General features: G+C 46.9%; 1 protein-coding gene across 1 annotated transcript; it reads left to right on the top strand.

The window, feature by feature from the left end:
* Positions 1-304: 304 nt before the first annotated feature.
* On the top strand, positions 305-26,337 carry LOC138662445 (torsin-1B-like). The gene is made up of 5 exons (XM_069748100.1): positions 305-532; positions 11,760-12,025; positions 19,833-20,008; positions 20,695-20,822; positions 24,137-26,337. Exons 1-5 carry the CDS (start codon positions 319-321, stop codon positions 24,379-24,381), a joined length of 1,029 nt encoding a protein of 342 aa, XP_069604201.1. The 5' UTR covers positions 305-318; the 3' UTR covers positions 24,382-26,337.
* The last annotated feature ends 426 nt before the right edge of the window (positions 26,338-26,763 follow it).

Genomic DNA, 26,763 nt, shown 5'->3' with positions numbered 1-26,763 from the left:
GCTTTAGAGTTTTGGTTTTAATGAGTTAGTAACTATCACCATGGTAACGGGTTACTTAGTGACAGGGTGAGTCTCGATCCTAAATCTTTTTTTAGTGACAGGGTGAAACTAATATTCCCAGGCAGAAGTAGTAGAAATGAAAGTGAAAGTGCACAGTTGAATCGCCCTTCTATAACGTCACCCACACGTGGGCGTGGTAATAGCGGGTACACTGTAGTGGGCGTGGTTTTTGGATAAGAAAATATGCTGATTGGTCAGTGCGGGCCACTCAGTAGCAGCACAGCGCTCCTGTGCGCCTGCGCACTCTTCCCCGGTGCCATGGCTGCAGTCAGGAGGTCCCGGCCCGGGACGTGGCTCCTCTTCTTGCTTCTGGCGTCTCCGCTCCTCCATGTCGCCGTGTCCCTGGAGCCCATCACCACGGGTCTCGCTATAGCAGCCGCCTCCGCTCTTACAGGCTACCTGTCCTCCCCAAAGTTCTACTGCGGCCGGCTGGTGGAGTGCTGCCTGGTGGACAAGCCCTTCAATAGCACAGGTTAGATGGGAGTAGTGATGGGTTACATCCCTGCTGGGAGTTGTAGTCCTGCACTGTGACCCTGGCACCATGTGGGCACCACATCTGACCCTCACACTGGGAAATGGGGGCCTGAGCTCATGTCCCCACCAATGTCAACTGGTGCAGCACATAGCTGTACTGTGCTGATAGTTTGCTGCAATGTATCAGCTATGGACTTCAGAGAAGAGGCTCCGCTGTGCACAGAGCCTCAGGCCCGCTCACACACGAGTAATCCGGGCGGCGGTGTGGGGGTCCCCTTGTCCTGCAGTACGCTGAGTTTTATGTGTGGATTGTCCCCATAGACTTGTGTTAGGTGCGGAAACTCCGCAGGTAAAAAAATTCAGTGTCTTATAGCGTTTTTATCGCGAAAAATCAGCAACGTGTGCACACAGCCTTTGTGTATTAAAGATTTGTCAAAGCCTAACACTAGAGTTACAATAAAGTTATGCGACTTTGTTTAAAGCATACCATGAGCAAAACCACGATAAAAACGCATGTTTATAAGCGCACCTAAAAATGCAAGTAACCTAAGTCACTAATAGGTGCAGAAATTCTGCAACGTCAAACGCGCGTCGTGGGGACGTAGCCGAAGACTTTCTACTCGCTGACAGGACGTAGAGGCCTTGATAACCCTCTATCTGACCAGGGGAATTGTAATTTTTGCGCTTTATTTTATTTTTGAATTACGTCATATAATGTACTGGAAGTTTGTACTGTGCATGCACTAAAAAGGCTGCCATGTACAGTACAAACAGGACCTGTCGCAGAAAGAGTCACGTCTTGGCAGCCTGAAGGGATTCGATGCACTACAACCCCTTAACCTGCTTCAGGTATTCACCTCCCGCCCATTCCCCAGCCCCGCTGCCTGTGCTCCGGGAATATGGAGCAATATATGGGACCCATTATACTCTATGGAGCAATGTATGGGGCCCATTATACTGTATGGAGCAATATATGGGACCCATTATACTGTATGGAGCAATGTATGGGGCCCAATATACTGTATGGAGCAATGTATGGGGCCCAATATACTGTATGGAGCAATGTATGGGGCCCAATATACTGTATGGAGCAATATATGGGGCCCATTATACTGTATGGAGCAATATATGGGGCCCATTATACTGTATGGAGCAATATATGGGGCCCATTATACTGTATGGAGTAATGTATAGGGGGCATTCTGTTTGGAGCAGTATATGGGGCCCATGTGGTGCCTGTAGTCCTACATATAGTACTATGTGGTGTATTTTGTTTTCTTTGTGTTATATAAATTGTGCTTTGTTGCTTTTTATTGATGGACTCTTATGGCATTTTAAACATTTGATCAGCTTTCTACATTGCTTATCTATAGATCACAGAAAGGTCAGGTATGATTTTCGTCCTCTGAGATCCCTTTCTTTGTCGGAGAGCACTCCTCTTCTGATCTTTAGGGGGGGTTCAAATGTCCATAAAAATTTTAGGCCGTCCGTGAATTTGAGTAGTGGAATGTGTTGCAAACAGTAAAACATAAAAATGATCAATGTAAATAAAAACGAATATCCCATGGAGGTCTGGATTTGGAATGTTGCTCAAAATCAAAGTGTAAAATCAAATTGCAGGCTGATCCAACTTCAGTGGAAATGCTTCAAGACAAGGAAATGATGCTCAGTACTGTGTGTGACCTCCTCGTGCCTGTATTACCTCCCTACAATGCCTAGGCATGTTTTTGATGAGGCGGCAGATGTTCTACTGAGGGATCTTCTCCCAGACCTGAATTTAAGCATCCGCCAACTCCTGGACATGCTGTGGTGCAACGTGACGTTGGTGGATGGTGCGAGACATGATGTCCCAGATGTGTTCAATCGGATTCAGGTCTGGAGAACAGGCGGGCCAGTCCATAGCTTCAATGCCTTCATCTTGCAGGAACTGCTGACACACTCCAGCCACATGAGGTCTGACATTGTCCTGCATTAGGAGGAACCCAGGGCCAACCGCACCAGCATATGGTCTCACAAGGGGTCTGAGGATCTCCTCTCGGTACCTAATGGCAGTCAGACTACCTCTGGCGAGCACATGGAGGGCTGTGCGGCCCTCCAAGGAAATGCCCCCCCCAGCACCACCATTACTGACCCACTGCCAAACTGGTCATGCCGGAGGATGTTGCAGGCAGAAGATCGCTCTCCATGGTGTCTCCAGACTCTGTCACATGTGCTCAGTGTGAACCTGCTCTCGTATGTGAAGCACACAGGGCACCAATGACAAATTTGACGCTCGTTATGTTCTCTGTCAAATGCCAATGGCCCTACACAGTGTTGGGCTGTAAGCACAACAAACACTTGTGGATGTCTGGCTCTCATACCACCCTCATGGAGTCGGTTTCGGACAGTTTGAGCAGACACATGGATGTTAGTGGCCTGCTGGAGGTCATTTTGCAGGGCTCTGGCACTTCTCGCACAAAATTGGAGATAGTGGTCCTGCTCAGGGCCGTATTTGCCACTTGGCACTTGAGGGCACGTGCCTAGGGCGGGGCACTTTTTGGAAGTGCATTTGAACAGCAAGGTTGATTGCTGTTGAGGGGAACTAGGAAAAAAAAAAAAAAACTCTATAAATCTTCAGCAGAGCGAGTGTGAGCGAGCTGAGTGTGACCAGAGCGTAAGTGTGGACGGCGGTAAGTGTGACTTGTGATTCAGTGAAGAGGTATTTGGAAAGCCTTTAACAAATACCTGTGTGAATTGGTGTGAGTTGCTGAATTGGGGGTAGCTATATTCATAAGGGTTAACTTAGGGTGGGGGCTCATAGTTAAGGGTTTATAAGGGGCAGCTGTTTGGGGCTCAAGTCCTTTTTGGAAGTGCATTTGAACAGCAAGGTGGATTGCTGTTGAGGGGAACTAGGAAAAAAAAAAAAAAAAAATCTCTATAAATCTTCAGCAGAGCGAGTGTGACCAGAGCGTAAGTGTGACTTGTGATTCAGTGACTTTGGAGTCAGGGAGTTTTCAGGGGAGGAATTACTGAATTGCTGTCTGATTTTTATTAATACTTTGTATTTATTTTTTTTTTTTATTGAACTGTTCTGTCTGGTGCAATCCCCATTAGGAAATGTGCTCCACGATTGTTAATGCCATCCAGTGCACATCTTGCCACATGTATGCAGTCCTTGAGCAGCCGATCGAGGGTGCATACTGCTGTGCGAGATGTGAGCACGCTGTGCATTTGGAAACCCAGATTCTGACTCTAAATGTGCAGCTGACAACACTGAGATCCATAGACAACATGGAGAGGAGTCTTCTGCTCACGGAGCAGACGCTCAATGGGACAGATGAGGGGGGGGATGGTGGGATGGAGCTGCAGGACAATGAAGTAGCAAGCTGGGTGACAGTTAGGAAGCGGGGTAGAGGGAAGAGTGCCAGGGAGGCTAGTCCTGATCTGGAACACCCCAATAAGTTTGCTAAGTTGGCAGATGAGGGGGGTGCCAGTACAGGGGTAGCACTGCTGCAGCCAGGCATGTCCTCTGAAAGCCGGAGGAGTGACTGCTCCAGTAAGGAGGGAAATAGGAGAGCAGGGCAGGCCAGACAGGTGCTGGTAGTGGGCGACTCAATTATTAGGGGAACAGATAGGGCAATCTGTCACAAAGACAGGGATCGTCGAACGGTGTGCTGCCTACCTGGCGCTCGAGTCCGACACATCGCTGATCGGGTGGACAGATTATTGGAAGGGGCTGGTGAGGACCCAGCGGTCATGGTGCACATTGGCACTAATGACAAAGTTAGAGGTAGGTGGAAGGTCCTTAAAGATGATTTCAGGGAATTAGGCTGCAAGTTGAAAGCAAGGACCTCCAACGTGGTATTTTCCGAAATACTGCCGGTACCACGTGCCACGCCAGAGAGGCAACGGGAGATTAGGGAGGTTAATAAGTGGCTCAAGAATTGGTGTAGGAAAGAGGGGTTTGGGTTCCTGCAGAACTGGGCCGACTTCTCAGTTGGCTACAGGCTCTACGCTAGGGACGGGCTGCACCTCAATGGGGAGAGTGCAGCTGTGCTGGGGGAGAGAATGGCTAGAAGGTTGGAGGCGTGTTTAAACTAGGAATTGGGGGGGAGGGTATTCATTTTATAGGAGGGGAAGATAGTGCAGACAGAGTCCTGGGCACAAATAAGGAAGTTGGGGGTGGCGGTGGCATGGGGGGTGGGGTCAGAACAGTTAATAATTTAAGAAATAGAAGTACAGAGAGGAACATAAAGTGCATGTATACTAATGCCAGAAGCCTCGCCAACAAAATGGACAAATTAGAACTAATGTTGTTGGAGCATAATTATGACATGGTGGGGATATCTGAAACGTGGCTGGATGAGAGCCATGACTGGGCTGTTAACTTGCAGGGCTATAGCCTGTTCAGAAATGACCGTACAGATAAGCGAGGGGGAGGGGTGTGTCTATATGTAAAATCATCCTTAAAACCCATCCTGCGCGATAATATAGGTGAATTTAATGAAAATGTAGAATCCCTGTGGGTGGAGATAAGGGGAGGGGGAAAAAATAATAAATTACTGATAGGGGTTTGTTATAAATCTCCAAAAATAATGGAAGCAATGGAGAATATTCTCGTAAAGCAAATAGATGAAGCTGCGACTCAAGGAGAAGTCATTATTATGGGGGACTTCAACTACCCTGAAATAGATTGGGGAACAGAAACCTGCAGTTCCAACAAAGGTAATCGGTTTTTGACAATTATGAGAGACAATTACCTTTCACAACTGGTTCAGGACCCAACAAGAAGGGGGGCACTGCTAGACCTAATATTAACCAACAGGCCAGACCGCATATCAAATATAAGGGTTGGGGGTTACTTGGGAAATAGCGATCACAAAATAATAAGTTTTCATGTATCCTTTAAAAAGATGTGTAGTAGAGGGGTTACAAGGACACTAAACTTCAGGAGGGCAAATTTCCAACGGATGAGAGAGGATCTTGGTGCAATTAACTGGGACGATATCCTGAGACACAAAAATACACAGAGAAAATGGGAGACGTTTATTAGCATCCTGGATAGGACCTGTGCACAGTATATACCGTATGGGAATAAACATATTAGAAATAGGAGGAAACCAATATGGCTAAATAGAGCTGTAAGGGGCGCAATAAGGGACAAAAAGAAAGCATTTAGAGAATTAAAGGAAGTAGGTAGTGAGGAGGCATTAAATAAATACAGAAAATTAAATAAATTCTGTAAAAAGCAAATCAAGGCAGCAAAGATTGAGACAGAGAGACTCATTGCCAGAGAGAGTAAAAATAATCCTAAAATATTCTTTAACTACATAAATAGTAAGAAACTAAAAAATGATAGTGTTGGCCCCCTTAAAAATAGTCTGGGTGAGATGGTGGATGAGGATGAGGAAAAAGCCAATATGCTAAATGACTTTTTTTCATCAGTATTTACATAAGAAAATCCCATGGCAGACAAAATGTCTAGTGATAAAAATTCCCAATTAAATGTCACCTGCTTAACCCAGCAGGAAGTGCAGCGGCGTCTAAAAATCACTAAAATTGACAAATCTCCGGGCCCGGATGGGATACACCCTCGAGTACTGCAGGAATTAAGTACAGTCATTGATAGACCATTATTTTTAATCTTTAAAGACTCCATAATAACAGGGTCTGTGCCACAGGACTGGCGTATAGCAAATGTGGTGCCAATATTCAAAAAGGGAACAAAAACTGAACTCGGAAACTATAGGCCAGTAAGCTTAACCTCTACTGTGGCTAAAATCCTGGAGGGCATTCTAAGGGACGCTATACTGGAGTATCTGAAGAGGAATAACCTCATGACCCAGTATCAGCACGGGTTTACTAGGGACCGTTCATGTCAGGCTAATTTGATCAGTTTCTATGAAGAGGTAAGTTCCGGATTGGACCAAGGGAACCCAGTGGATGTAGTGTATATGGACTTTTCAAAAGCTTTTGATACGGTGCCACACAAAAGGTTGATACATAAAATGAGAATAATGGGGATAGGGGAAAATATGTGCAAGTGGGTTGAGAGCTGGCTCAGGGATAGGAAACAAAGGGTGGTTATTAATGGAGCACACTCGGACTGGGTAGCGGTTAGCAGTGGGGTACCACAGGGGTCAGTATTGGGCCCTCTTCTTTTTAACATATTTATTAATGACCTTGTAGGGGGCATTCAGAGTAGAATTTCAATATTTGCAGATGACACAAAACTCTGCAGGGTAATCAATACAGAGGAGGACAATTTTATATTACAGGATGATTTATGTAAACTAGAAGCTTGGGCTGATAAATGGCAAATGAGCTTTAATGGGGATAAATGTAAGGTCATGCACTTGGGTAGAAGTAATAAGATGTATAATTATGTGCTTAATTCTAAAACTCTGGGCAAAACCGTCAATGAAAAAGATCTGGGTGTATGGGTGGATGACAAACTTAAATTCAGTGGCCAGTGTCAGGCAGCTGCTACAAAGGCAAATAAAATAATGGGATGCATTAAAAGAGGCATAGATGCTCATGAGGAGAATATAATTTTACCTCTATACAAGTCACTAGTTCGACCACACTTAGAATACTGTGCACAGTTCTGGTCTCCGGTGTATAAGAAAGACATAGCTGAACTGGAGCGGGTGCAGAGAAGAGCGACCAAGGTTATTAGAGGACTGGGGGGTCTGCAATACCAAGATAGGTTATTACACTTGGGGCTATTTAGTTTGGAAAAACGAAGACTAAGGGGTGATCTCATTTTAATGTATAAATATATGAGGGGACAGTACAAAGACCTTTCTGATGATCTTTTTAATCATAAACCTGAAACAGGGACAAGGGGGCATCCTCTGCGGTTGGAGGAAAAAAGATTTAAGCATAATAACAGACACGGATTCTTTACTGTAAGAGCAGTGAGACTATGGAACTCTCTGCCGTGTGATGTTGTAATGAGTGATTCATTACTTAAATTTAAGAGGGGACTGGATACCTTTCTGGAAAAGTATAATGTTACAGGGTATATACACTAGATTCCTTGATAGGGCGTTGATCCAGGGAACTAGTATGATTGCCGTATGTGGAGTCGGGAAGGAATTTTTTTCCCCAATGTGGAGCTTACTCTTTGCACATGGGTTTTGTTTTTGCCTTCCTCTGGATCAACACGTTAGGGCATGTTAGGTTAGGCTATGGGTTGAACTAGATGGACATATAGTCTTCCTTCAACCTTAATAACTATGTAATGTGAGCAAGTTTAAAAAAAAAATTTTTTTTTTTTTTTTTAGGTTCGGGGGTCAGCCCACCCACCTACCTCAGCCACGGCTGCTGCGGGGGGAGGGGTCTCGGGCGCAGGGCCGCCAGCTATCCGGGCATTTCTTGTTAGGGTGCATCTGGCGTCCAGAAATGGGTGCTGTACCTTTAAGCAGCAGGCAGGCCCAAGTGCATCATGGTCCTGACGCCGGGCATGTGACATGCCGCGCGCTCTTCTTAATGTAGAAGCACTGGAGCAGACTGCAGAGCTGAGCAGCATGTCATGTTTGTGGGAGAAGATACTGAAGTCGGCGGTGAGCAGGGAGAGGAGGCGGGCAGTGTGAGAGGAATCAGCAGAGAGGAGTGAGGTGAGAGAGGAGACGGGAGTCTGCTGATGTGAGTGAGGAGAGGCTGCAAAGGAGAGGAGATGAGAGGCTGCAAAGGGGAGCGGAGAGGCTGGTGAGGGGAGGCTGCTAAGGGGGGATATGAGAGGCTGGAGAGGAGATGAGAGGGGAGGCTGCTAAGGGGAGAGGAGAGGCTGGTGAGGGGAGGATATGAGGAGATGAGAGGGGAGGCTGCTAAGGGGAGAGGGGAGGCTGCTAAGGGGAGAGGAGAGGCTGGTGAGGGGAGGCTGCTAAGGGGAGGATATGAGTGGCTGCTGAGGAGATGAGAGGCTGGAGAGGAGAGGCTGGAGAGGGGAGGCTGCTAAGGGGAGGGGAGAGGCTGGTGAGGGGAGGCTGCTAAGGGGAGGGGAGAGGCTGGTGAGGGGAGGCTAAGAGGAGAGGCTGGTGAGGGGAGGCTGCTAAGGGGAGGATATGATTGGCTGCTGAGGAGATGAGAGGCTGGAGAGGGGAGGCTGCTAAGGGGAGAGGAGAGGCTGGAGAGGGGAGGCTGCTAAGGGGAGAGGGGAGGCTGCTAAGGGGAGAGGAGAGGCTGGGGAGGGGAGGATGCTGAGAGGAGAGGCTGGTGAGGAGAGGCTGCTGAGAGGAGAGGCTGGTGAGGAGAGGCTGCTGAGAGGAGAGGCTGGTGAGGGGAGGCTGCTGAGAGGAGAGGCTGGTGAGGGGAGGCTGCTAAGGGGAGAGGAGAGGCTGGTGAGGGGAGGCTGTTAATGGGAGAGGAGAGGCTGGTGAGGGGAGGCTGCTAAGGGGAGAGGAGAGGCTGGTGAGGGGAGGCTGCTAAGGGGAGAGGAGAGGCTGGTGAGGGGAGGCTGCTAAGGGGAGAGGAGAGGCTGGTGAGGGGAGGCTGCTAAGGGGAGGATATGAGAGGCTGGAGATGAGAGGGGAGGCTGCTAAGGGGAGAGGGGAGGCTGCTAAGGGGGATATGAGAGGCTGGAGAGGAGATGAGAGGGGAGGCTGCTGAGAGGAGAGGCTGGTGAGGGGAGGCTGCTAAGGGGAGGATATGAGAGGCTGGTGAGGAGATGAGGGGAGGCTGCTGCTGAGGAGATGAGAGGCTGGTGAGGAGAGGGGAGGCTGGTGAGGAGATGAGGGGGCTGCTGAGGAGGGAGGCTGCTAAGGGGAGAGAGGAGGCTGCTAAGGGGAGGATATGAGAGGCTGGAGAGGAGATGAGGGGAGGCTGCTAAGGGGAGAGGAGAGGCTGGTGAGGGGAGGCTGCTAAGGGGAGGATATGAGAGGCTGGAGAGGAGATGAGAGGGGAGGCTGCTAAGGGGAGAGGAGAGGCTGGTGAGTGGAGGCTGCTAAGGGGAGGATATGAGAGGCTGGAGAGGAGATGAGAGGGGAGGCTGCTAAGCAGAGAGGAGAGGCTGGTGAGGGGAGGCTGCTAAGGGGGGATATGAAAGGCTGGAGAGGAGATGAGAGGGGAGGCTGCTAAGGGGAGAGGAGAGGCTGGTGAGGGGATGCTGCTAAGGGGAGGATATGAGAGGCTGGAGAGGAGAGGCTGGTGAGGAGATGAGAGGGGAGGCTGCTGCTGAGGAGAGGGGAGGCTGGTGAGGGGAGGCTGGTGAGGAGAGGGGAGGCTGCTGAGAGGGGAGGCTGGAGAGGCTGGTGAGGAGAGGGGAGGCTTTTGAGGAGAGGAAAGGCTGCTGGTGAGGAGAGGAGAGGCTGGTGAGAGGGAAGGCTGGTGAGGAGAGAAGAAGGGAGGCTGGTGAGGGGAGGCTGGTGAGAGGGGAGGCTGGTGAGGAGATGAGAGGCTGCTGAAGAGAGGCTGGTGAGGAGATGGGAGGCTGGTGAGGAGAGGCTGCTGGTGAGGAGAGGAGAGGCTGCTGGTGAGGAGAGGGGAGGCTGGTGAGAGGGGAGGCTGGTGAGAGGAGAGGCTGGTGAGAGGAGAGGCTGGTGAGAGGGGAAGGCTAGTGAGGGGAAGAGAGGCTGGTGAGGAGAGGAGAGGCTGGTGAGATGAGAGGCTGCTGAGGTGGCTGCATTCGGCAGGTGGAGGCTGCATCTGGCAGGTGGAGGCTGCTTACGGGAGTGAGGAGAGGCTGCTGAGGGAAGTCTGCGTCCTGCATCCAACAGGGTGAGGCTGAAGAGGGGGTTCCCTTTAGAAATCTGTCAAACCTTGCAACCATGGCAGAATCAACTGACCATGTAATGTGTATGAGATTCACCAGATTCTCACATGACAACTGGAAAGGTTTGCTAAGGCTACTTTCACATCAGCAATTTTCTCCGTTCGCGGCAGATACTGCAGTTTTTCCGCATCTGCCGCGTAACGTATCAGTTACGGGCCGGCAACTCTGCGTTCGGCTTCATTCATTCCCTATGGGACTTGCGGACATGTGCGGCACTTGAGGTTTTGCACTTGAGGCGAGACAAAAAAACACGGCTAGCAGCATTTTTTTCCCTGTTGCTGCAAGTACCGCATTTGCCGGATCGCGGCAAAACCGCAAGTGCCGCGCCGCACATGTCCAAGTCCCATAGGGAATGAATGAGGCCGAACGCACTGTTGCCGTAAGTGATCCGTTACAGATGCGGAAAAACTGCCGCAAATGTCAAAAATCGCTGATGTTAAAGTAGCCTAAGTCACTGCCGATAGTGTCATACTCACCAATGGGGGAGGCAGCACGAAAAGTGCCTAGGGCAGCAGAAACTCTAAATACGGCCCTGGTTCTGCTGCTGGGTTGTTGCCCTCCTACGGTCCCCTCTAGGTCTCCTGGTGCATTGGCCTGTCTCCTGGTATCTGCTCCTTGCCTGGACACTGTGCTGACACACAGCTACCCGTCTTGCCATAACTCACATTGATGTGCCATCCTGGATGAGCTGCACTACCTGAGCAACTTCTGAGGGTTGTAGACACCGCCTCATGCTACTGTACAGTACCTCCAGGGGTGAGAGCAATGACAAAATGCAAAAGTGACCAAAACAGCCAAAAATGGTCTCTGGTCACCCCCTGCAGAACCACTCCTGCATAGGGGTTAGTCTTGCTAACCTACTTCTGCATGCGTCCTGCGTACCCTATCTTTAACATTGGGTACGCAGGACATGCGGATGCATCGTTTTGACGCACCCGCCGACTGCATGGAAACGCATACATCCACATGTCCTGCGTAGATAGGCATGCAGGACGCGTGTAGAAGTAGGCGGACTTGTGCGGAAGTGGACGGAGCTTCAGGGAGAAAGTACGCAGCCGTGCGCAAAGCGCGGGTACGCAAGTGTGAACGTAGCCTTAAAGTATGTGCACACATTCAGGATTTCTTGCAGAAATTTCCTGACAAAAAAAACGGACATTTCTGCCAGAAATCCGCATGCGTTTTTTGCGCGTTTTTTTCAGGAGCTTCCCAATGCATTAAATAGCGGGAAAAACGCTTAAAAAAACGCAAAATTAAGGAACATGCTGCTTTTTTTAACGTGATGCGTTTTTTTTTGCAGAAAAAACACATCATGTGCTCAAAAATTGCAGAATGCATTCTAAATGATAGGATGCATATGTATGCGTTTTGTATGCGTTTTTATCACAAAAAAACACGAAAAATCCTGAACGTGCGCACATACCCTTACAGGCAGAATGAGCTCAGGATAATTTTTATTTCTTCTTTCTTTCAGCCCTAAATCTCAGTTTAGAGGAGAAACTTTTCGGACAGCACTTGGCACATCAAATCATCTACAAGGCACTGAATGGATTTATGAGCAATGAGAACCCCAGGAAGCCCCTGGCATTATCCCTGCACGGCTGGAGCGGCACCGGCAAGAACTTTATGAGCAAAATTATTGCAGAGAATATTTATGATTTGGGAATGAAAAGCAAATTTGTCCATCTCTTTCTGTCCACCCTGCACTTCCCACACAACAGCCAGATCCCCCAGTACAAGGTATGCAGATTGACCCTCCATTCATATGTGGGACGCTTTTTGGGGCACCCTATTTAACCCTTTTTTTTTTTTTTTTTTTTTGTTTTGCTATGGAAAAATTATAGTTTTGTTTGGGTGGAGTGGGGGACAGAATAAAAAAATAAATCAGTATTGTTTTGCTTTTATTGTTTTGCTTTTACACAGTGTTTTAAAGGGAACCTTTCAGCAGATTTTGCCGCTATAAGATGCAGCCACTGCCTTTCAGGGCTTATTTACAGCATTCTATAATGTCCCCGGTCCGACCTGCAAGTGAAGACAGATAAGCTATATTATAATCACCGGGGGAAGGGGCGGGGGGTTGGCGCGGTCTGATCCGATGGGTGTCGCAGGTCTGGGTCCGGTGCCTCCCATCTTGCGACGCCGCCCTCCTGCTTCATCGCTCCCCGGCATCGGCACTCCTGCGCAGGCGTACATCTCCGCCCTATTGAGGGGCAGAGTAAAGTACTGTAGTGAGCAGGCTTTGGGAAAGGTCAGAGAGGGGGAGAAGTACACCTGCGCAGGAGCGCGATGCCGGGGAGCGATGAAGCAGGAGGGAGGCGCCGGACCTGGACCTGCAACACCCATCGGACCGGACCGCCCCCCGGGTGAGTATAATATAACTTATTTTTCTTCACTTGCAGGTCGGACCGGGGGCATTATAGAATGCTGTAGATAAACCCTGAAAGGTGGTGGCCGCATCTTATAGCAGCAAATCTGCTGACAGGTTCCCTTCAATATACAGAGAAAATAATATGAACTTTTTTATTCGGACTCCCATGACAGCACTACGAGAGAGGGGATCCGCCCTTCAGGAACAGGAAACCTACAGATACAAAAGGGCGGCACCTCTCCCCATGCATCAGTTGGTTTCCTGTTCCTGGAGGGACAGGATCCTACAGATTTCATCTCGTAAGGAGCCCAGGCCGGCCGGTCGAATCTGGTAGCGGGGGGGTCTCCTACCTCGACCGGTGCGGAAAGTCCTGGAGACGCCACGGTGGTCCAGGCTGGACTGCACGTCAGTGGCGTTGGCAGCAGGGAGCAGGGTCCGGAGGATTCCTTGTCTCCGGAAGCCGGCGTTGGTATGTTTCATTTCCCCCCCCTGGGTCAGGCGGCGGCGGTGAGGTGCGGTGGTACAGTTGCGGCGTCGGAAGTGGAGCGCCGTCCGGAGCACTGCTGGGCATTCCCGGCGTCCTGCATCGCTCACTGAGCGTTTCCGGAACGCTGGGGCGCCGGGGGGTGGAGCCGGCAGGCGCTTCCGGTTTGCGGGGGGCTGCGCATGCGCGGTCTTTTCCAAAATGGCGGCGCCCATGGTCCGGTCGCCGGTTTCTTCTGCATTACCACCGCTAACATCCCAGCTGCAGCCTGATCATCAGGAACCAATGGGGAACACGCCAGGTGGCCTGCTGACCGGAATACAGGGGATATAAGCAGGTGTTGGCGATAGAACCCTGCTTTTGGCCACAGTCTCATCATGGCAGATGATGGTGAGCAGCAGCCTCAGCTTCTGGATAAAGTGCGGCAGGAAGCCGTGGGAAAGGAGCATATCAGAAGTGACCAGTCCAGCCGTAAAAGCTCGTCCAGGCAAGGATCTAGAGCTTCGACTGGCAAGGAGCCCCCTCGTGTTCCGGTACCTTTTTCTTTGGCGTACACTGGTAAGTGATCTACGTGAATGTTCACTCAGTGACGCGGGCCCCTTATACTTTGTGATTCTAGGGGAAGAGAAGTGCAAAGTCGAAACATAAGGAGTGTGCCCTATGTGAAGTTCCTTTACCAGATTCCTACCCTAAAAAATTGTGTGCCTCCTGTATACAACAGACGGTGAGGTCTACAGGAGTGGAGGGGTTGAGTGACATCAGGCTAGATAGATGGTATCTCCCTTATTGTCCTCCCCTAGGTAGCGGAAGAATCTGCTTCTACGGCTAGTCTAAAGGAGATGATCCGTATGGAAGTTAAGGAATCCCTGCGGTCTTTGTCCCAGGCGGGAAGTTCAAAACAAAGAGCTTCGGTGATCTCAGACTCTTCGGAGGAAGATAAAGAGGAGGGTTCTTATGGCTCGATTCTCTCTTCCTCATCATCAGAAGAGGACTCTGGCCGATTCTGTCTGCCTCTAGACCGGGTGGATAAACTAGTCAAGTCGGTCAGAGGCACGATGGGCCTAGAAGAGCCTAAGACTCAGCCTTCCCGTCAGGAGCTAATGTTCAGCGGCTTGGAACACAAGAAACGCAGATCTTTCCCGGTGAATGATAAAATTCAAGACCTGATTCTCCGGGAATGGAAAAAACCGGAGAAGAAAGGTTCTTTGCCACCGGCTTTAAAGCGCAGGTATCCCTTTGAGGATGCGGCTGTGGATACCTGGGACAAGGCCCCTAAATTAGATGCTGCGGTGGCGAAAGCATCTAAGAAAGCAGCATTACCTTTCGAGGACATGGGTTCCCTTAAAGACCCCCTTGACAGGAAGGCGGATACCTTCCTTAAAGGTACCTGGGAGATGGCAGCCGGATCTTTGAGGCCAGCAGTGGCTGCGACTTGTACAGCCAGATCCCTGATGGTCTGGCTGGAACAGTTGGAATCCCAGCTTAAAGAAGGCGCTTCCAGGAATTCTATTCTAGGTGCGCTTCCAGTGATTCAGGATGCGGCGGCTTTCCTGTCGGATGCATCGGTGGACTCGGTCAGAATGGCAGCCAGAGCAGCAGGACTCTCCAACGCGGCTCGTAGAGCCTTATGGTTGAAGTGTTGGTCGGGGGATATCCAGTCAAGATCCAAGTTATGCGCTATCCCATGTAAAGGGGAATATCTCTTTGGGCCAACTTTGGATGAGCTGCTCGAAAAGGCTGGGGATGATAAGAAAAAATTCCCTAATTTGTCATCAGCTTCTTACCGGCGTCCATTCAACAGGAGGAGATTTGGTCGTGGAAGGAAGCGCGCGTCCTCACCCTCTAGAGAAAATTTTAGATGGGAGGATAGACGCAGGAAAGGTACGGGTTACATGTTTCGCCGTTCCTCAAAAGAACGTAAGAAACCAGACCAATGACTAGCAATCCCTGTGGGAGGGAGATTGTCAACCTTCTCTTCTGCATGGACTAACATCACGGATAGTGACTGGGTCCGAGGTATTATATCGGAAGGCCTAAAATTGGAATTTGTTCACTGGCCTCGGGATAAATTTATGCTAACCCCCTTGCGTTCCTCCACTATTGAGCAGACGGCCCTAGAGTCAGAGGTCATGACTTTATGCCGTAAAAATGTACTGATTGAGGTTCCGGAGTCAGAAAGAGGAAGAGGATTCTACTCTCCTCTTTTTCTGATTCAAAAACCAGACAAGTCGTTCAGGACTATTATCAATCTCAAATCCCTTAATGAATACCTGGTTAATACCACGTTTAAAATGGAGTCAATCAGTTCTGCAATAAAGATGTTGTTTAAACACTGCTTCATGGTAGTTGTGGACTTAAAGGATGCATACTATCATGTTCCTATCCACGAAAACTTTCAGAAGTTTCTACGTGTGGCGGTGTCTATGGGAGGTATTGTTCGCCATTTTCAATTTAGAGCCCTTCCCTTCGGCCTCTCAGCGTCTCCCCGGGTATTTACTAAAATAGTTGCGGAGGTTATGGCGCACTTACGTGAATCCGATATCCTCATTGTCCCGTATCTGGATGATTTCCTAATAGTGGGGAACTCAGTAGACCATTGCCTGGCTCAGGTTAAAACAGCTATATTTAAACTGGAAAATCTGGGCTGGATCGTAAATTACGATAAGTCCCGTTTGCAACCCCTAAAGACCCAGAGGTTCCTAGGGCTGCTGTTAAATTCCGAGTCTCAACAATGCTGTCTTCCACCTGATAAATTACTTCATATCCAACAACAGGTGTTAAAAGCAATTAATAAACCATCCATGACCCTTAGACAGGCTATGTCTTTGTTAGGTTCCCTAACTTCCTGTATCCCCGCCGTCCGTTGGGCCCAATTCCACTCCAGGCCTTTACAGTTTGACGTACTACATTATGATAGTCTTACAGGGTTCCTTGCAGGGTCAGATGACATTGAGTTCAGGGGTTCTTGCATCTCTTAGATGGTGGCTAGAGGAAGACAATCTGTCAGCAGGAGTTCCCTGGGTGACTCAGGTGACTCGGGTAATCACAACAGACGCCAGCCCCACGGGGTGGGGGGCACACATGGGTGACGTTGTAGTCCAGGGTCTATGGGACTCCCAGACATCGGCCTCTTCCAATCAGAAGGAGTTGATGGCAATTGAATTCTCAATTAAGGAACTCCTCGTGTATCTACAGGGTCACCATGTCAAAATCCTCTCCGACAATCAGGTGACAGTTGCCTACGTGAATCACCAAGGTGGAACACGCTCCGAGTCCCTGATGGAAATAGCGGACCGCCTGCTCCAGATAGCGGAAAACCATTTTCTATCTTTAACAGCAGTACATATAAAAGGGAAGGAAAATATAAGGGCGGACTTTCTAAGTCGAAACACCTTAAGACAAGGAGAATGGTCTCTGAACACAAAGATCTTCAACCAGATTGTTCGCAGGTGGGGTCATCCAGAGGTGGACTTATTTGCCAACAAGGACAACAGGAAAGTGAAAAAATTCTGTTCCTTAAATCCCAGGGAATATCCGCTGGCAGTGGATGCCTTCCTGATCAGATGGGATTTCCGGTTGGCTTATGCGTTTCCCCCGCTAAACCTGTTGCCTCTGGTGGTCAGAAAGATAAGGGAGGATCAAGCGAGAATCATACTGATCGCTCCGTTCTGGCCCCGAAGGGCTTGGTTCTCCTGGCTCAGGACCATGTCGGTGGAAGACCCCTGGGTACTGCCGGACATTCCGGACTTACTTCATCAAGGTTCGATCAACCATCCACAAGTGAAGGGTCTCCATTTGACGGCATGGTCTTTGAGAGGTCACTGTTAAAAAACAGGATTTTCTCCAAATCTCATTGATACCCTTATGAAGAGTAGAAAACTCATAACAACTAAAATCTACTCTAGAACTTGGAGGAAGTTTCTGGCCTCTTCAAATTTTAATATCGAAGAGGGTTTACCAATTAACCAGATTCTAGAATTCCTGCAGAGGGGGCTAGAGCTAAATCTATCCACAAGTACTCTAAAAGTACAAGTCTCAGCCCTGGGGGCTCTATTTTCTTGTAACATTGCTGGTAATTATTGGGTATCAAGGTTCATCAAAGCAGCTAGTAGATCCAGACCTATACACAGGAATAGGTCAATGCCTTGGGATCTCAACCTAGTCCTCTCAGCCTTGACTAAAGAACCGTTTGAGCCTTTACATTCAGCCTCACTTAAATTACTATCCCTCAAAACAGCGTTTTTGGTGGCAATTACATCTGCTCGTAGGGTAGGAGACATACAGGCTCTTTCTAGGCTCTCCCCCTATACAGAGTTTCTACAGGACAGAGTAGTCCTCAGACCAGATCCAGCTTATTTACCAAAAGTGGCCTCAGATTTTCATAGATCTCAGGAGATAGTTCTACCATCATTTCTCCCTAATCCTTCTAATTCCAAAGAGGAGTTACTCCATACGTTAGATGTTAGGAAATGTCTCTTAGAATATATATCAGTCACTGATGCTTGGAAGAGAGAGGATGCGTTGTTTCTATCCTTCCAAGGTCCCAGGAAAGGTCTTAGAGTGTCAAAGTGCACGTTAGCAAAGTGGATTAGGGAGGCTATCTCTCTGGCTTATACTGCAGGTGGAGGTCCTGTTCCGCAGAATCTGAGGGCACATTCCACTCGGGTCATGGCTGCATCCTGGGCTGAGAGATCTGGAGTCTCCATCGACCAGATATGTAAGGCGGCTACGTGGTCATCCCCTTCCACCTTTTTCAAACACTATAGGTTGGACTGGGGGTTCTCTTCTGATCTCACCTTCGGGTTAAGGGTGCTGCAGGCTATAGTCCCTCCCTAAGGTAGTTTACATCTCTGTAATTCTCTCGTAGTGCTGTCATGGGAGTCCGAATAAAGCATTAAGCTACTTACTGGTAGCGGCATTTTTCGGAGGCCCATGACAGCACCCTTAGTTCCCTCCCTATTCACGTGGGGGTTGCACTTCCTATAGTATATATAATGAGATAGATAGATCTCACGTGTAGTATATAGTTCAATATGATGGATTATTTTTGTACATAAACGGTATATAATGTATATTTGTGTGCTACTAACCGCGGTAGTCCTCTCAGGCTCTGAAATACAACTGATGCATGGGGAGAGGTGCCGCCCTTTTGTATCTGTAGGTTTCCTGTTCCTGAAGGGCGGATCCCCTCTCTCGTAGTGCTGTCATGGGCCTCCGAAAAATGCCGCTACCAGTAAGTAGCTTAATGCTTTTTGTGCAGGTCACTATAAAAATGTAAAGGCAATTCTGAAGTATATATATATATTTATTTATTTTTTTAAGTAAGGGCACTCTGATATTGGAGACGACCATGGTAATACACCTATGAAGCTCGGCTACTTCTAATTGTGCATTACTGCAGTATTGCAGTGTATTATATAAACAATCAAATAAGGTGGATTAATAAAATAGAAGCTTAAATAATAATAGACAATTAGTGAAATATAAAAAAAAATTCCAATAAAAAAAAAAAAATATGGTATCAATGCATGTTTGGCTGAAGAAGATAAAATATAAAAATCTGTAGCTTGTACAGTGAACACTAAGGGTAAGTGTCCAGTATCAGGAGTAGCAGTGTTTTGGAAGCAGCTCACCTGCTCTCCGTTCAGAACGCTGAGTTGTACATTAGAAGCACGATGGATGGGATTTATAGACATCTCCTGCCCACTGTGCTGCTATTTGACGTGGCGTAAACTCGGCGGCGGTGCAGGTTTACGAGCTGCAGCGGAGATCCTAGTCTCCGCAACAGAAATTTCCACAATGGACATGTATTGGATGCAGTAAATCCGCATGGTTCAGTGAACACATGCGGATTTAACTGCATGATTAGAACGCAGCGTTTTGGACGCCGCTAAAATATGCGGCGTCCAAAGAGCTGCCATTTCCTTATCGTGGTTTCGTACCCTGAAACGGGGAAAACAAATCACAATGTCACCGTCCAAAAAAAAAAACATGTAAAAGGCATCAGAAAAATGTACGTACCCCAAAATGGTGAGGATAAAAACTACAGCCCGAAAAGGAAAAATAAGGCTTAATACACAATGATATAACTATCAGCTGAAAAAAAATAAAAATTGACTCTCAGAATAAGGCGGGTGAGAATTTTTTTAAATTTTTTTTCTTTAATTCCGGTAGTTTAAAAAACAAACAAACAAAAAAAAACTATATTAATTTGGTGTTACAATTGCCAAGTCATTTTTTCACTGCAAAATGAATGTCATAACAAAACCTTTAAAAAAAAAAAGCAACTTTGACATTTTTTTTTCTATTAAATTTTGCGCCAAATAGAATTTTTCTTTTCTTTTTTTTTTTTAAATATTTTAAAATTAATGGTGTGGTTTAATACTACAGCTCATGCTATAAAAAAAAATTGTATGTTAATATTAATAGGAAAATAAAAGAAAATAATGTCTCTAAAAGGAAAAAATGGCCATGTCTCCTAGAGGTTAAAGCTTTTATTTAATAGCCAAAGATAGGTGCCCTACATAGCAGGTGTAAAGGCCAATATTGGTCCCCTGGTGGCCACACCAACTCTTTGGCACACAATCTTGGGGCCTTTAGGCCCACCATGTGTGGACGCCTGTTGTAGTTCTTAGTGGAGGGGATGCAGAGCTAAATCGGATGTGATACACAGCGGAATATGTCTTCTCCCTCAGGACCAGCTTCAGTCATGGATTCGAGGAAACACCAGTAAATGTGCTCGCTCCATATTTATATTTGATGAAATGGACAAGCTCCACCCTGGTCTTATCGACGCCATCAAGCCTTTCCTGGACTACTATGAGCATATAGACGGCGTCTCCTATCGCAAAGCCATCTTTATTTTTCTCAGGTACCCCCCCCCCATCTTCACGTGTTACAAGTAACCATAGAAGCAACTAAAATTTTCACTTCCAAGAACAGTAAAGCAAGCCCTGTTGAAACCAATCAGAACACAGATTTTATTTCTTAAACTGCTTTGAAAAAATGAAAGCTGTGTAGTGATTGGTTGCTATGGAAAACGAGGCCTAGTTTTTATCTTTGACATTTGAGACCCACTGATAGTAGTGAAAAGGCCAGTTGTTTAGGAACGCTGTTTCTTAGTAATTTGTAGATAGTGGGCATGGCGGTCACTTGTAACTAAGGCCCTGTGCCCGCCTGTACCATGGTTCTTGCTGTTTTGCCTGTAGTAAAATTTAATCACAAACTCTGTGGACTGGCAGTTTTCCCAGAAATGGATATAATTGCTGAGTAGTATATGAAAATATTGACCAGTCAGGAGTGGCCCACCAATTGTTGTGAAATGGCAAGTCCTGGGAGCTGTCGACAGACAGGACATGCTGGGAGTTGTAGTGTCACACAATTTAGAGGACCGCAGGTTAAACCCCACTGAACCTGACAAAAGGGGAAGAGTCAGGGAATTGTATTCACTGGGAGATTCTCAAATGCCTATTTGTGTATATAAAAATGTAATAAATGTATAAATCGGATTGGAATATGACCCTCATCGGGGCTTTTTCTGTGTCGTTTTTCCCTCAGCAATGCTGGTGGTGATCTCATCAATAGGCTGATGCTGCAATTTTGGGGTTCTGGAAAAAAGAGAGAAGATCTGGAGCTGAAGGATGTGGAGAATGTGCTGTCAGTCGAGCTGTTCAATAATAAAAACAGTGAGTGACTGCGTCCGTGCAAGATCTTGGAGAAGTCCCCCTCTTCTTCCCATCAACATTTGTATCCTCTTAATATATTGCAGTCACCATATTATATAGCATTGTGTACTTACAATTACTCATTTTGCCTTTCTACCCAGCTAATTCTTCTAGTTTCTCTGTAGAAGCAGGAAGTCTCTTGTCCCTGCATTTATCATTCCCCTCTACAACTCCTGACCCATCTGGCCCCCACTCTGCCTGCCATAGAATTTTGCAGTGACTCATACAAGGAAAATTGACCTCCTGTTTCTGCATACAGCTTACAAGGATTCAGCTTGTCAGTTTTTAATCACGAGATCTTACAGACCTAATGGAAAATAGAAGAATTATCTGGGTATAAAGGGAAAATCAGCAATTGTAGGTACACAGTGCTAATATGATGACTGCAATATATTAACCCCTTCATGACCAGGGGATTTTTCGTTTTTCCGTGTTCGTTTTTCGCTCCCCTCCTTCCCAGAGCCATAACTTTTTTATTTTTCCGTCAATTTGGCCATGTGAGGGCTTATTTTTTGCGGGACGAGTTGTACTTTTGAACGACATCATTGGTTTTAACATGTCGTGTACTAGAAAACGGGAAAAAAATTCCAAGTGCGGTGAAATTGCAAAAAAAGTGCAATCCCACATTGGTTTTTTGTTTGGCTTTTTTGCTAGGTTCACTAAATGCTAAAAATGACCTGCCATTATGATTCTCCAGGTCATTACGAGTTCATAGACACCAAACATGACTAGGTTATTTTTTATCTAAGTGGTGAAAAAAAATTCCAAACTTTGCTAAAAAAAAAAAAAAAAAAAATTGCGCCATTTTCCGATACTCGTAGCGTCTCCATTTTTCGTGATCTGGGGTCGGTTGAGGGCTTATTTTTTGCGTGCCGAGATGACGTTTTTAATGATAGCATTTCGGTGCAGATACGTTCTTTTGATCGCCCGTTATTGCATTTTAATGCAATGTCGCGGCGACCAAAAAAACGTAATTCTGGCGTTTCGAGTTTTTTTCCCGCTACGCTGTTTAGCGATCAGGTTAATACTTTTTTTATTTGATAGATCGGGCAATTCTGAGCGCGGCGATACCAAATATGCGTAGATTTGATATTTTTTTTATTGATTTATTTTGATTGGGGCGAAAGGGGGGTGATTTAAACTTTTATGTTTTTTTTATTTTTTTCACATTTTTTTAAACTTTTTTTTTTAACTTTTGCCATGCTTCAATAGCCTCCATGAGAGGCTAGAAGCAGGCACAAGCCGATCGGCTCTGCTACATAGCAGCGATCTGCTGATCGCTGCTATGTAGCAGAATTGCACGTGTGCTGTGAGCGCCGACCACAGGGTGGCGCTCACAGCGACGGGCAATCAGTAACCATAGAGGTCTCAAGGACCTCTATGGCTACAATGGAGACGCATCGCCGACCCCCGGACATGTGACGGGGGTCGGCGATGACGTCATTTCCGGCCGCCCGGCCGGAAGCGGTAGTTAAATGCCGCTGTCTGCGTTTGACAGCGGCATTTAACTAGTTAATAGGTGCGGGCAGATCGCGATTCTGCCCGCGCCTATTACGGGCACATGTCAGCTGTTCAAAACAGCTGACATGTCCCGGCTTTGGTGCGGGCTCACCGCGGAGCCCTGCATCAAAGCAGGGGAGCCGGCATCGGACGGTATAGTACGTCCGATGCCGGTAAGGGGTTAAGAGGATAAAAACTTTGATGGGGGAGGAGGGCTTCCTTAAATGGTTGCTGTAAATTGTCAGTAAACTTTACGTAAATCAATAGTCCAAGTGAACATACAAAGCTATGTTATATATATTATCAGACAAATCTGCTTCTTTCTACACTTATGAGCCGCTTCTCCATCACCACTTTCTTTTAAAATAATCAATCACTCAAAAAAACTGTTACTTGGTCAAAAGCAAGATGGACTGCCAACTCGCTGAAGGTCCACATTACAGTGAGGAGGAGAATAGTGAATCAACATGCAGAGAAAGACCTGGTAAATGTTTTGACTTCAATTTTTTTATTTTTTTTTTTCCCACAGACGCGCTCTATTAAAAAAAAAAAAAAAAAAAAACTAGGAAAATCAGATACTGCTGCAGTGGTGACTTCATGACTGTAGCAGGTGACCGCTGCTGCTAATCGGAAGCAGACGGCACGAGACGTCTACCTTGGCATCACTGCTGAGGACACTGTGGCCTTGTCAGCATAGATTGGGGGCAGCGATGGAGCTATCTGGGGCAGAGTCAAACGTGTGTATATATATATGTATTGGTATTCTAGAATATGCATGTCCACGTAGTACATTGCCCAGCTACGTAGTATATTGCCCAGCTACATAGTATATTGCCCAGCTACGTATGTAACAGGTTAAAAGATTAAAAAGAAACATATACTCACCTTCCGAGGGCCCCTTGTAGTCCTGTCGCCTGTGTGCGGTGCACGCAGCAGCTTCCGGTCCCAGGATTGGTATGAGTGCAGGACCTGTGATGACGTCGCTGTCACATGACCGTGACGTCATGGCAGGTCCTTCTCACATACCATCCTTGCCACCGGAACCTGACGCTTGCATGGAGCGGTCACCGGAGCGTTGCAAGGAGCGGGAAAGGCGGCGGAAGGTGAGTATATAATAATTTTTTAAAAATTATTTTTAACATTAGATTGTTTTACAATTGATGCTGCATACGCAGCATCAATAGTAAAACGTTGGTCACACAGGGTTAATAGCTGCGTAACCGGAGTGCGTTACACCGTGCTCCGGTAACGCTGGCATTAACCCTGTGTGAGGGATGACTGGAGGGGAGTACGGGTCGGCACTGACTGCGGGGAGGAAAGAGCGGCTATATTGCCGCCGGACTGTGGCCGTCGCTGATTGGTCGTGGCAAAACGCCCACGACCAATCAGCGAGTTGGATTTCCATGACAGACAGAGGCCGCGACCAATCAATATCTGTGACAGACAGAAAGACGGAAGTGACCCTTAGACAATTATATAGTAGATAGATAGATAGATAGATAGATATAGATTTTTATTTATTTTTAACAGAGCATGCCTGTGCAATTAAAAGCTGAAAGAAGAAATCCCCATTAACCTTCTGGTGCACCACAACGCTATTGTTGACCTGTCTACAATCTGACCTGTGCCTGAGATTCTCTGTATGTAACCTGACCACCTGTCTCATGGTGTACAAGACCACTGACCTAATGGGGGTCTTCAGTGATGCCATGCATGGGCACAGATCTCCAGGGTATCAGCGGGACTAATTTTGTGTTTCCTTCTTCCTTGCCCAGGTGGCTTCTGGCATAGTGGCCTCATTGAGAAGAACCTGATAGATTACTTTGTCCCGTTTCTGCCACTGGAGTTCCGTCATGTGAAGAAATGTGTCTTGGCGGAGCTCAGACTTAGGGGCCTTCACGAGAATGAAACGTTGGCATCTCTGGTCGCTTATGAAATGACGTATTTACCAAAAGAAAGAAAACTGTTTTCTGACAAAGGCTGTAAAACCGTGTCGACCAAGCTGGACTTCATTATTTAGCTGCACTGACATGATGCCATGCATGGTGCCACAAACTTTGCAGAACTTTACTGCGGCCCAATACTTCACCTCCCTCCACTCTATTTATGAATGGCAGGAATTGAGGTTTCTGTTCACATTTTATACCTACAGATCTCAGGAAACACTACACTTGTTGTGGGTATCATTAGTTACCGTTTGCTTGGTTTTTTTTTATCAGCGATTCAGTGAGTTAATGAAGGCTCCTCCGTTGCCCCTTTGGACTGGCAGCAGAAGGATTCTAGTACCCTGGTGAATGCCACCTAGCTACAGCATTGAAGAAGCAGAAGAGCGATCACTGGACCACTTCCCCTTTCCTTGCCCAGCTCATGTGCAGGACATGCAAGGACCACCCTACCAGTGCTTCAAGGGGTGTTCCTGTCATATTTATTGCATAACCATTGGATATGCCATGAATGTATAATAGATGGGGTCACCTCCCAGCGGCTGTGAATGGAGAGGTGGTCGTGCATATGAGGCTCTCTATTCACTCCTATTAGAGCTGTAAAAAGAGAGCTTGACCTTTTTTTTTTTTTTGGGGGGGGGGGGGGACTCCCATAGAAGTGAACAGAGAGAGCATTTCTGTGCAACCACTTCTCTATTCACATTAGGTGCAGAACCAGTCTGAAGAAAGGGTTGAAGGCTTCCCCCGTTCTGGAGATGGGTGGGGTGAGCACTGGCTTAGCATTTATGACTTTAGATCTGCAATGGCTGGGTGGGTGGGCATGATTGGCATTACCTGGACCCTTATCCTGGAACCCTCTACAGCACTTCTGGGTAGGCATCGATAACCACTTATGTATACCACTACCATTTATTGGATAGTTTGCTTCGTACCCAACATGATCTTCTTATCCATGGCTTGACCTCTGCCATCCGTACTTGTGATGCCGAGGTCTAGGGGGTAGTTCAGCTTGATTTTTATTAAATGGTTCCTTGCGCTTTTTATCTTACACTCCCCCACCACCAGTAATGAGTGGGGTGGTATTAATATACATGCATTACAAGATGCCCCCTGAAATGAACTCATGGCCAGGTCTATTGAAGCTGTATAATAGAGCCATAATGGGGCGCCCTTCCATCCTTTAATAACTCCGTATTTCCCAGTAGGAACCAGAGGACAGCCCCTCTAAGGCTACGTTCACATTTGCGTTGTGCGGTGCTGCGTCGGTGATGCAATGCACAACGCAAACAAGAACGCATGCAAAACGCATAGTTTTGTGACGCATGCATCCTTTTTTGGCCGGATTTTGGACGCAAAAAAAATGCAACTTGCTGCGTACTCTGCGCCCTGATGCTTGCGTCAAAAAAGACGCATGCATCACAAAACGCATGCAAACGCATGTCCATGCGCCCCCATGTTAAATATAGGGGCGCATGACGCATGCGTCGCCGCGGCTGCGCCCGACGCACCACCGCAAGACGCTAATGTGAACGTAGCCTAAGTTGCACTCCTAGTGGCATGACCGAATCCTGCCCTGTGCGGATCAGTACATTGCTATAGATGCGATTATCACATGACTTGGGGTGTCACTACATTTCAGATCATGTTCTACAAAAATGTAATCAGGACCTTTTTAAATGTATATAAAACTTTGATATACGCGCAATAATGGATTTTTATGGATTATTGGATGCTGCACATTTCCACTGAAAAGCAAGAGAATGTAGAATATGGCACTTTTTCTGCAGGATAAACTTGTTTTGGGGACTTTTTTTTTTCTCCTACCTTTCATTAACTACTACAGGTAATATATATTTGTTCCTAATAATGCCATGGTTTTTTTTTTAAATCTTTTTTATGGCTGCAGATGGGACGGTGCTTTTTTTTAAGTGCCAAACAGGGTTATCAATCAAGTGATTTGTTAGCATCTCTTTTGTACTAAAAATCAAAATTCTCACTAAAGTAAATTAAATATTTTTATTTTTTTAAATCAATTTATTCTGATTTTTCCTTATTTCATTTTGCTGTAATTTTATCTACAGGTATTCGCTTTCCTACATGTTTAGATCAGGATTTTCATCAGTGATTACAAAGAATGTTTCTTACTCTGGAGGACTCAGAGGTTTATACATTACATGGATCGTCCATTGATTTCTAAGAATTGTGTAATTCTTCCTTTAACCTGTGGGGGTGCTGTAGGTTTAACTAATTATCACAGGTGATTGCTGGGAGTCCCAGTAGTGATCACCTTACCATTAAGTGTCCCTTCTGACAAAAAGGGATTGTCCGAAGCAGACAGTCCCCATTTTAATTATGGAAATAACCGGTGACTACTCCATTCCTGCTGTGATGATGTTAGGGAGGGTGATGGAGTTTTGCAGTGATGCATGAATGTGGTGATTTTTGCTACATACGTTCAT

This window comes from Ranitomeya imitator, chromosome 2 (genome assembly GCF_032444005.1).
Source record: "Ranitomeya imitator isolate aRanImi1 chromosome 2, aRanImi1.pri, whole genome shotgun sequence".
NCBI classification, from domain to species: Eukaryota; Metazoa; Chordata; class Amphibia; order Anura; family Dendrobatidae; genus Ranitomeya; species Ranitomeya imitator.
This window is presented reverse-complemented; position numbering and strand designations above follow the sequence as displayed.